This window comes from Rutidosis leptorrhynchoides, unplaced genomic scaffold, assembly GCF_046630445.1.
Source record: "Rutidosis leptorrhynchoides isolate AG116_Rl617_1_P2 unplaced genomic scaffold, CSIRO_AGI_Rlap_v1 contig255, whole genome shotgun sequence".
In the NCBI taxonomy this organism is placed as follows: Eukaryota; Viridiplantae; Streptophyta; class Magnoliopsida; order Asterales; family Asteraceae; genus Rutidosis; species Rutidosis leptorrhynchoides.
Genome location: NW_027266503.1, coordinates 64,485 through 77,215, shown reverse-complemented (window position 1 = coordinate 77,215; position 12,731 = coordinate 64,485). Strand labels below are relative to the sequence as shown.

The window sequence follows — 12,731 nt, the reverse complement described above, 5'->3', positions numbered from 1 at the left end:
CTGATGAACAAGTCACGACTCCAAGAATGGTGTTGATACATCAATGATAGCGTATCATCATCATTGATTACGATACATTGTTTTTCACCGTTATCAACCGCGTATACATAAATAAGATTCAATTGTACCCGTTCTCTTTGAATTCCGGCATAATCGCACATTACTTGAGAAAAATCATCGTACCTCAAAATACCATCGATGAAATACGTTGCGTCGGGAAGGCTACCCACCACGACCTTGCCTTCCACGAATTGTATAGAACTCCTCCAGTATAAATTTAAATAAGAAGACATATTTATAAAAAAAAATAAACAAATTAAAAAATATTACAAATAAATTGAAAGAAATAATTTTAAAATTATTGATGAGAGAAGAGGAAGAAGTAATGCGGAAGTGAGAATGGGTGAGGATTTATTTATATAGAAACTTAAACCGGAAATTTTAATACCGGTTTTACGTCAAACCGGAAGTGGGATTCCCGATTTTAATTGAAACCGGCAATACCAATCCCGGTTTCAAGTAAAATCGGTAATACCAATCCCGGTTTCAAGTAATACCAACCCCAAATCAGGTTTTAATTGAAACCGGTAATACCAATCCCGGTTTTAATTGAAACAGGTAATACCAATCCCGGTTTTAATTGAAACCGGTAATACCAATCCCGGTTTCAAGTAATACCAACCCAAATCAGGTTTTATGTAAAACCGGTAATACTATTACCGGTTTTATATTCAAACCGGTAATACCAATCCCGGTTTCAAGTAAAATCGAGAATCCCACTTACGGTTTTAATCAAAAACGGAAATCCCGTTCCCGATTTCAGTTAATTAATGACTTTCTTAATCATAATTAGTCATCCCGAAAACTTGATTTCCGAGATGACTACTTGATGTTCACCTTTTTCCGCTACAGTGTACAAAAATACTGTATCCGGAATTAACGACCCACCCCACGAAATACTATTTTGAAGCCACGTAATCTCTCCATAGTCACATAATCACATTGTATTATATATGTCTATCGGCAAGTGAATGATCAAAAATAGAAGAACAAATTAAAGAGATTAAAATTCCGGTCGAGTACTCTCTCTGATTACTTATTTTTTCTTTTCCTTTGAATTTGAGTGGACCGATTGATTCTACTAAAACTATATATGGATCACGTGATATATTAGTCAATATTCCTAAAACTGTTGGACCGTGATTATTAAAATTAAACTAAGAATTGGTAGCTACAAATTAAAATTTCATAGTCAATAAAGGACGCCGTTCGACCCACAAATTAATTAATCTCGAACTGCAAACATTAATACAAAATCCTCCAGGTTTTTTAATAATGCAAAAATATAGCTGCGAAAAATCTTATCTCTAATAGTTAGATATATATTATAGTTAAGATTGTATATTTATGTATTTGTCTATATATATTATACTATATCTGTCAATTCTGAGACATTTATGTTATATTTTACTTTTCTATGAATATGAGGTAGAATACTCTTTCCCAAAATTACTTTCAATAAAATATTATCATGAAAGAGACACGAAGTAAATAGAATGTTTGATTAATCTTTTCTTTTTAAAGTTAATGTTTGTTGGAATCTAATTTTTATCTATATGTGCTGTGGAAACCTTCATGAATCATGATTCCTTGCGGTCGGTGCCTAAATTTGCTGGTCGCCGGGTCTACCTTTTTTCCACATCTATACATTTAAGTTGGTTACTATATATATGTGAGTATTATATGAATACTATTTATTCCTTGATACATAATTTCTTAATATTTACATTTAAATCAAATTCATAAATATACATTTATTTTATTATAAAAGTGGAAATCTTATAGATAATAGTGAGAGTTTTTCAATTTGTTATAATTATAAATTTAATTATAAATTTTATTGTCAAATCAAAATTCAACGCATGATGTTTTATTGATAAATAATAATTTAATACATGTATTTCAAAACTTTGAGTTTAATTAGATTTCAAGTTATAATTTTAAGTCAATCATATTTATTTGTTTCCTATTCTTTTTAGGAAATCAAAACACAATAAAAAAATAATGATTCCTAATAAAATTCTACCAATTATTTTTTAATATAATAATTTTATTGCTAATCAATTTTCTATCTATTATTTAAAAATTATTCCTAATAAATTTATAATACACTATATATTTTTTTTAATTTTTTTATTAAATAAATTTTTCTAATTAAAATTTATTATATTTTTTTTCTATTCCTAATTAAAACAGACATGTCTTTTTTTTATTGAAATGACATATTATTAAAAAAAACTATTCCTAATCAAATTATAATATATATATTATTTTTTCTAACTTTTTTAAACTATTATTTCTGATAAAAATCCGCTATATTTTTTTTCATATTCTTAACTAAAACGGACATATTTTATTTTTCAAACAATTAATAATTTTTCTTAATAAAATTCATTGTATTCTTTTTTTTTATCCCTAATTAAAAAGGACATATCTTTTTTTTTTCTATTCAAACGGACATATTATTAAAAAAAGTATTCCTAATCAAAATATAATATATTTTTTCTAATTTTTATTAAACTATTATTTCTAATAAAAATTCACTATATTTTTTTTAATTAAAATGGGCAAATTTATTTTTCAAACGATATGAATAACTATTAAATTGATTAGACGCAATTATAAATTTTATTATGAAATCAATTTTTTGTTGTTGCTATGTTTATTATTTTTGAAAATAAAATAAAATTTTAATTCTAGGATTGTAGATTTTGAAATAAAATCAAAATAATTATAATTGATATAGAGTTAAAATAATTACCTTTTATTATAATATTTGACATAAATTTAATAATATTTGATACAAATATGATTATATAATTTTTATATGATATATTTAAATTATTAATTTTTAAAGGTACGGATTTTCCACCCAACGGACGAGCTCACTGATTTGGTTATTATTAATAAAATTAATGATCAAATTTGATCTTGTCAGTTGACGATAATCCCGGATGAAAGCTTAATCATCCAAATTAGGTAAAATGAAAAGATCCAACATTAAAATTTAGTAAAAATTGATTAACTTATATAACTATAAATGTTATCTGAAATTGTAAATATTATGGGAAACTATATAATTCTTTGTAAATTGGTTAACAATTATGAATCAATCTAGACTATTGATTAAATTTTACAGGAAAAAAATCTAGGTACTGTGTGAAATTACATGCATGACTAAAGTAATGGGAGATCAAATTGGTGGTTCTCAATAATCAACAGCCAGTGTGAGAGGCGGAAAAACAACAAAAATTTGAGGAGCACTATCATCGTTCTAGGTGCATGAGATGGTGCGCCGCCGCACTGGAAAATTAATTGACGACTATCTGATCATTCGTCCTGAAATAAAAAAAGTCTACATATATATTGGACTCGGACCCACTCACTGAGTCATATCAGCCACAATTCTTCTGATTGCTTCCTCGAAGGCAGGCTTGTCCCATTCACTCCCCTACGATCAATAAAACCAAAATGTTAATCTTCTCTCATCAAATAATTAATCCAACTAAAATTAATATTCACTAAATATATATATACATATATGTATACTCATCACAAAAACGAAATTTAAAGTTTTCGTTAATAATTTCGAAGTTTTGTAGTATTATAAAAGATAAAAGCCTGAAGAAAATTTTGCTTACATGCAATAAAATGACATACAAATAAATATCCAAAGTAAAGATGAAATTAAATAAGGTTTTTTTTTTTTTTTGAAAGGGCGAAATTAAATTAAATAAGTTAATTAATTAATATATCAATTTCCGAAAAAACAAAGGTTAATATTTCCGGGACTTACCTCAATTATAACTCTGAAGGTTGCTCCATGGGTGTTGGCTTCCATGGACATTAGGTTTACATTCCTATCCTGTTTCAAGAATTCCAGTATTCCAATCATCAGGTTCACGTTAGGAATATGGGCTCTAACCCTCACTTGCAAGTCCAGTATTCGCTCTTCAGAAGTTGATTCGGAGATTTGTGTGAGTCCTACACTAAACCTTTCACTAGAGACGCCCACTTCTCCTAACTCGCCGACTTGTTTCTCTGGCATTACGCGTTTTTCAGCTTCCAAGAGTTGGTTTCTTCTTCTTAGCTCGGCTATTTGAGATATCAATGAGCTCAGATACTCCCTTGTGCTTGTAAGAACCGATGCTTTGTCTTTCTATAACAAATAAGAATAAATGTCACCATGTGTATAATTTCCTAGCTTGTTGGATCATATGATCAAATTGACTTATTAATTAATTCATCGTTGTAGTACGAAATTAAGAATATGCGCAGATCCCTAAAGTATATATTATCATATCAGTTTATCCTATAACTTGGACGGTTTGATATTGCTATAATAAAGTTTAATTATCTATATAATTTCTAAGAAATAAAGTCTATGTTTAGCTCAGATATATATATGATTATGGTTAGCTATTTATATCAAGTATTGTTGCACATTGGTCGATGTTATTCCAACGTACGTACGTACCTTGGTCCCTGGAGGGAGTAATGATCTTAAAGCCTGAAAGCTTTCGTTAAGTTTTTCACGTCTTCTTCTCTCGGAGATCATATGGTGCAACTGAGTGGTTGAAGGTCGGCCTGCAAGCATTTGTTGACGCCTTGCCGCATTCCATCGACTGTAATAAGAAATTGCCCTCTCAAACATGCTCATCCTTGACAAGCCATCTCTTGTCTCCAACACACTTGTTTTTGGGGAATAATTTCTGAAAGCACTAGTAGCTCTAGGATTTTTTCCAGAACTAAAACGATGTGAGAACACCGATGAAGATGAAGAGGAATTAGGAGGACAAGTACTTGAAGTGAACACGTGGAGTAAGGCTTCCGCAATTGCAGCATTCTCTCTTTCGCTCCTCGGCAATTCCATGTTTTGTTGTTGTCCAAATGCTTGGATATTGGCCGATGGTGAAATTCCTGGCTCCACGACTGCTTGTGGTTGCTGTCGTTCGTATAATAATGGAAGACTAGGGATTGATGGTAGTTGTTGGATATTTGTGTTAATTGGAATGTTGAATAGAAGAGGTGCGGACTCGGGGCTATCCATTGGGGATGATCTTAGAGATGAGGAAGAATTAGATGAAGGAGGAAGAAGATCTGATCCAGTAGTTAATATTGAAGGTTGAGGAATTAGCTCGGTTGATATGTTAGAAGAAACTAGTTGTGAAGGAAAATATTCTCGGAACCAGTTCCTTATTTCGATTTCCATCATATTATTGTTAGCCTGTTGAAAGAAAGCAGAAAATGAATATGGAGTTTAGTAAATTTCCTAACATTAATTTGGATTATAAAGAAAATGTATTCCTAGTATATATAATTCTTAATTAATTATTACTTGGTTCTCATTGGCAAAGCCTAGCTCAATCTCTCCATTCCTGCATCCCATGAAGATTGCTTTCTAAAAAACGAATAAAAAAAACCTTAATTAAAAAATGTCTCCTTTTAAAAAACAAGACAAATATTCGAATTACAAATTACCTTGATCCTTGCTTCCTGGTAGAACTGATGTTGATCAGGAGAATAAGCCAGGGATTGAAGTTGAAGATCAGTTAGCTCCACATAAACATCAGTCCTAAAAACCAATCCTGGTACATGACTGCATGCCACCCACTTCCACAAATCAATTACTTAAATATTTTTTGTATAATTAATGCATAGTATAATTTATGTACAACAATATTTCTTGCTTCTTTCTATATATGAATATCATTAATTATATATATATGCAATATTAGAGAATACTACAAATAATTAATTAATGACATACTTTGTGTTCTCTAGACTGATTATTGTCCGTACATATGCATCGAACAGCCTCCGAGCTAAGGTTTTTCCGATAGAAGAAGTGGCTTGGTGGTGTAGATTCTCTTCTCCTTGGTAGCAACCGCCCAAAAAGCTTAAAGAGCTGAAATATATGCATTATTAATTAATCAGTTCATATAAATTTCTTGAAAACTGAACTGACCATTGAAAGATGTGTATATATATATATAATTAGGAATATTGTATGATGATGAAATTTTTATTACTTGGATGGATATGAATAGAACCATAAACAAATGTAAGAGCATCTAAAGGACTGCGTCAATTGTCGTAGAAAGTTGGTGCGTGCTTCCTCATTGAACAAAAACACGGCATCCATGGATGAATCTGTCTATGAATATGGTCGATCGACCATACGCATCAGCGTTTTATTAGTCTATCATCCTCCATGGATGATGATGATCCTTCACAGCTTCATTGAGTAGACGAAGATATTCGTTCATTTCATTAATGTTGACGATATATATTATAAGAGAGGAAAAGGAGAGAATAAATCAAAGAAAGTCTAAACATATATATATTTTTTAATAATTTAGTAATTGAAAAATAGATTACAGTTACTTAAGGTAGACAAAAAAAAAAAGGAAAAGAAGAAGAAGAAGATAGATGTATGGTAAGTAGGAATTTAGAAAAGTATTAATAAAAGAGAGAGCAGCCAGGCAAGGATGGAGAGACAACGGGTGGAAGGTAAAGAAAAGTATGAAGTCAAAGTCATCCCTTGTGAAGATTTTGAAAAGGGTCAACAGAGGAAGGCAGCTTGTCTTGTTCCCTTTATAATTGTTTTGTTTTGTTGCCTTTTCTCCCTCCACTTCCCTAAACTTTTTATATAGTTGAAAATAACATCATTTGGGGACGATATGTAATCATCTTAAAAAAACCATATATTAAAAGAGGGAGGTAGTATGATTTAATATGTTATAAGAAATTAATTATATTTTATTCGCCACAATTGTATATATATATATATATTTAATATAATTTTCTAATTTCATAAATTCTTAAAATCCGATCTCAGAAGTCACCTACGTTATCAATGCTCACACAAGAGAAAGTCTACTGGATAAAAATGATTGAATTGTATAGTTTATAGATAAATGAAATTAAATGTTGTAATTGTGTGTTGTATCTTATAAACAGCTGGTACTTAAGGGAGAGGTATCGAATTAAGTTCAGAGAAAATTACCTTACTATAGTGACAATTAATTGAGTTGAATTGGATTGAAGGTCAAATATGTTTGCTTCTGAAATTCAAAATGGCTACGAGTAGGTAGTTTACTGAATAGACAAAGAATTAGTTGGTTGTTTGCTCAACAGAGTACAATACTGTTGTCAGTTATAATCCGTTGATTTTGCTCATGGTAGATATGCATAGAGAGAAAAAACATACAATTAAAATTCAATGGTTTGGGAATATTTTATGTGTATCTTAATTACTTCAACATCGATCTGAATTTTATATCTGGATTGTTATCAAATTATATGCTAAACTTGTAAAACAAGCATTACATATAAGATTACAAAATTAGAGAACCTGCTATGAAGGGTATGTCTATTTCCAATGATTTTTTTTACTAAATCCAAGCAATTTATAATAGTTAAATTATATTTTCATCCTTAATGTTTAATTAATTTGACTTAATGTCCCTATTTAAGTTCCGAAGTATATTTTTCTTCCGAATTCGATAAACAAAGCTAAATTATAAATCTTAAATCGAATTGAGCTTGCACGACTGCGATGGTGGTAGAGATGGCAGCAACCAGATTAGCAAAATGGATATTATCATGAATTTAAGCTTGAGAAAAAACGATGGAATTCTTATGGGTAGTCCTCATCAATTGGAAATCATAATTATTCTTACAACTCAAGTTCCTGGGACGATTGGGATCAAACATACGAAGACGACAATAACAGAAACTATGGACAGGTTGTCACGTTATTTGAAATCTCTGAAATATATTTCAAGTCTAATTTTTCATAATTCACATTTACACGTGTGTAACCAAATTAAGTACCAACCCATCACAAGAAGAGTCTTTGTAAACACAACTGTGCTCGACCATCACATATACCTTTCACTTCATACTCTTTTCCTTTCATACCCGCTCCAACTAATAGAGGGAAAGTTCGTATTTTAAAGATTAAATATATAAATTAATTATATAAATAATTAATAATTTATATTAAAAAATAGTGCATATAAATAAACTAAAATTATTTTATTATTTATAGAATTTAATTCAGAATATAAAAAATATAATAATTATAATTTTCAGAGCTTATTTGTTGGACAGGAAGGCAATGTTTTTAAATATATATATATATAAATTAATCGATTAAATAATTACTGGTTTTTTAAAAAGTATATTAAAATTTAGGTGAAAAAATATTTAAAGGGAAATAAAATAAAATTATAATAATTATAGACTTTAATTAAGAGTATATAACAAGCCAATTATAATTATTTTGAGTTAAAAGTTCTTATCCTATTAGAATCTTATATATATTAATTATTTATAATTAATAGTATGAAAAATTAATAGATAGATGTCATATTTTGATTCGATAATAAAATTTATAGTCATAATAATCCAATTAATTGGATTTCTTTATGTATATAAGATTTTAAGAATTACTATTTGTATTTGGTGTCCATGGCTGACCAATGCAGCCGCTGATATATAGATGGACTAGTATTGATGTGGTGGGATTGTAGTTGGGTTGAGCCAAGGGATGCTCTATAGACAGCGTAAGAGAGTAGTAATTAGGGTTAGGTTTTTCTTTAATAAATTTTTAATACAATCTATCTATCTAAAGTTTGCTTTTTTAAAAATCGAATTCATGATCTCTCGTAGAAAACAAACGCTTTAACTATTGAATCACGCATTAATTGGCAGTTAGAGCTAAGTTTTGGAGAAAAAAAATATGAATAAATATATAAATATAACATTAGGTAGAAAAATATTATATTCAATATATTTTTAAAATATATATTATGGATTATGTAGAAGTTAGCAGAACAACGAGATTATGATTTATTATTATATAATAAGATAATAGTATAAAAATAATATATATTTTATATTAAAAACATGAAATAATATTTCAAAAACTTATGAATAATAATATAATAAAAAAATTCATATACATTTTATGCTAAAATGTAATAGAATATAAAAAATATTTATTACAATTAAATAAAAATATAGTTAGTAATAATTAATTTTAATATTCTATAAAGAGTATTAAAATTTATAATATTTAAACTTGTTTGAAGTAATGAAGACTATTTTATATTCAATCAATAAATTTAGTTAATTAATATTTTATTATAAAATGAAATATGATTTTTTTTGTGTAAATTCTCTAATTCTTCACGTGGGCTAGCTGAATTATTCACGTTAAATTTTTTAGTTGTAGATTTTATGGATCTAAGGAAATGAAAAAAAAAAGTATATATTCTTATTATTTATATAAAATTATGCACTTTAAATGTAAGGTTATTAGAACAAAGTTTTACGACTCCTTAACATTTATTATTAACAATTAACTTGTTAAAATATTAAATATAGGTAAAATAGTTTTTTAAAAATTAAAATATTTTTTATATAAAAAATTTGCGGTACGACATAAATTTTTATTATGAAATATCTAATTTATTTATCAAAGAGAAAAAATACTATTATTAAACTTATACTAAATTTAATTATTTAATAGTCTATTTATATATTATAATTTTGATGTATAAATTTCGACCATCCATATTTTGACACTACAATAATCAATATATTACATAACACGCGGGCTAGCTTTTCCGACTAGATCCAAATATGTAAAACTTATCGAATAGACAAATATTTTCGTGAAAGTGTACTCTATATAAAATGCTTTCAAGCTATGTACTGATTCTAAAGTTAGCTTAGAACACTAATAGAAAAAAGGCTACAGTCACGGCCACAAAAACGTGACCTAAAATAAAAAATTATGACCTAAAGTTTAGATCACAGTTTTTTGACTTTAAGTCACGGTTTTGAACCGTGAAAGTTTAAATCACGGTTTTTTGACTTTAGGTCACGGTTTTGAACCGTAAAATTTGCTTCCGTGGTGTAAAATATACGCCACAGTTTTCTGTCATTTTCCACCAAAATTTTCAAACCGTGGCACTTCGCCACGGTTTTTTTCTAAAAAAAATTACAAAAATGGCGGTTTTGCAAACCGCTTCCATTAAAATAATTAAAAAAAATAGCAGCTGCTAATTAGAAGATGCATTTACACACAAATTACATTATTTAGACAAGAAAAACGTAGATTTTATATTGCATTCAACTTTATAAAGTCATAAGTTAAAGCACAATGAAGAATTACAAGGGTTTGAGAATCTTTGAGTGCCAAAAGAAAAGAAAAAATGCTATGTCTATTTCTGCTTGTGCCAATCCTAATAGCTGCAACGTGCAAACCTGTATAGGAGTTCTTGGAAGTACAGGTTTCAACCAAATTTACCACCAACATGCTAAACCGTCATGTATTTATAACAGCTGAATAGACTTTTTCCATGAAGGTTGCTGCTCTGTAGTGCACTGAAGCATATAGAAGCAGTAAATCAGATAGAAGTGGAAGTAACATGAATACAAATCACAACTGCAGGAAACCAAATCTTAGAACAAACAGCAATGGGTACTTAGAGAAGCGAGAGTAGTTCTCAAAAGCATAAACAAACAGCAATGGGTACTTACAGAAGCAAGTTAAATATTTTGTAGGCTTCTGGCCGTGACCTTCCTTAATAATTTGTTTGTTGACTTTCTCGTGAAGAACTTCCACCTTTGGAATTAATTACTTAAATATTGTTTTTCTTTAAAGGTGAACAGAAAATGTGGTAAAACGGAGGGTGGACAAAAATACGAAGATCGAGTTCTCAATCGAGTTCTGAGAACTCGATCTTTCTGTCATTACTAAGTGATTACTATTTAATTTATGTTAATTAAAAGTAAAACAAACCAAAATCGAGTTCCGATCTCTCGTTTTTGTATGATTAAAAGATGATTGTGTCGGGATAGTTTAACTAAAACCAAAACCGAGAGCCAAGAACTCGAACATGGCAAAAACGAAACCAAAACTCGATCTTGACAGAAACGGGAACCAAGAACCCGATCTTGGCAAAAACCGACAAACAAGAAGCAAAGTCGAGGACCAAGAACTCGATCTTGGCAGCAACGGGAACCAAGAACCCGATCTTGGCAAAAAACGACAACAAGTAGCAAACTCGAATAAAGGAAATAAAAAACACAAGTTGTCTTTTTTACGAAAAATTCTTTCAATAACCTTTGACCAGCAAGACACCAAACTCATGTCTTTCACAATTTAACTTAGCTTTGTTGGTTTTATTTAATTCAAAGCCAAATATACAAAACAAAACTGTAATACTCACTAGCAGCCTAATTGAAAATGACATACACATCACTTTGTATAATTAAACTTAACTTTATCTTCAACAATACTAACATTTATAATCATAATCTAAATTTCAAAATATTCTTTTAAAATAAATGATTTTTGATATAACCAATTAAAAATTTGAATTAAAATAATATTGTAATAGATGCTCGACGCAAATTATTCGCTGATCTTTATTAACTAAATTCTTTTGGTTTTAACATAAACTTTTTTCGATTTTCTTTTGAGCAATAACTAACTTGGAATTAATTACTTAAATATTTTGAGCAAGATCGGGTTTCCAGAACCTGATCATTGTCATTCCACTAAAACCGTGTTCCAAGAATACGAACATCATTTTTTTCAGTTTTTAATCCAAAATCATGTTTTGAGTGTGCGATTATAGTATGTCAAGTTCGTGTTTTCAGAACACGAACTTCTTAATTACAATTAAGAAAGTTCGCGTTCTGAGAATCCAAAATCTGTATTCTAGCTCCACTTACTCCGTTCAAACAATAAGACTATAGCGTACTCTCCACCTTTGAATAAATTTTTGGGGGACCATCATCTACACGAGGTTCTCCATGCACAAATGCAGATCATTTTCATCATCTTGACCTGGAAAGAACAAACCTTAAATCACATTTGCTAAATTATTGACTAATCACATAAACATTCATCTGGAAAAGACTTAAAAAATCCAATCATGTGTAAAACATAACCAAGCAAATATATAAAAATCTCCATAACAATTTCTCCCGAACACGAACACGAATTGAATTGAATAAAATTACTTAAAAAGAAAGCTCTCTACTAAACAGAAGCAAATGCACTTATATAGATTACATGATTAGAAGTTTGAACAGACAAGATAGCCATGACTCAGAAGAACACAGCAAGGAAGCCTCAAAGGTCAAATTATCAACAAGTGGAAAATATATAAAAAACCAAGGTTCAAGTACTGATGATATAGATCAGCATGCAACAATAATAACAAGCCTCAATTCCACAGTGTGGAGTCGGCTATATGAATCCTCAACTTTTAAACATAAGGACTATGTGTAGCTCACATGCCGTGTTCCGAAGCATATATAATACATGTAATATGATATATATATAGAGAGAGAGAAAATCATCTAATAAAAGATAAAAACATATATAACTAACACTAACGTATAATTAAAATATATACCCTACAAATAAATTTAACAATAGACTTATCATCCCTAATTAAACTATCTATAAAGCGTCTGCTACATGAATATTATGTCTCCACTTCTCTCTCTCATTTACTAAGTCTTCTAAAATATCTAATAACTCTAAATCCTTCCTAATTACCTTCTCCCAGGTGAGAAAAAAATATTTTTGTAAAAGTTACGGACCAGATAATATAAATTAGCAGACTCCAATTCAACAT

General features: G+C 29.2%; 1 protein-coding gene across 1 annotated transcript; it reads right to left on the bottom strand.

The window, feature by feature from the left end:
• Positions 1 to 3,442: 3,442 nt before the first annotated feature.
• LOC139882302 (putative transcription factor bHLH041) lies at positions 3,443 to 10,831 on the bottom strand. The gene is made up of 7 exons (XM_071866654.1): positions 10,784 to 10,831; positions 5,831 to 5,968; positions 5,542 to 5,673; positions 5,399 to 5,461; positions 4,538 to 5,287; positions 3,857 to 4,219; positions 3,443 to 3,511 (listed from the first exon to the last, which is right to left on the bottom strand). The coding sequence occupies exons 1-7, from the start codon at positions 10,829 to 10,831 to the stop codon at positions 3,443 to 3,445; spliced, it is 1,563 nt and encodes a 520-aa protein (XP_071722755.1).
• Between the last annotated feature and the right edge of the window lie 1,900 nt (positions 10,832 to 12,731).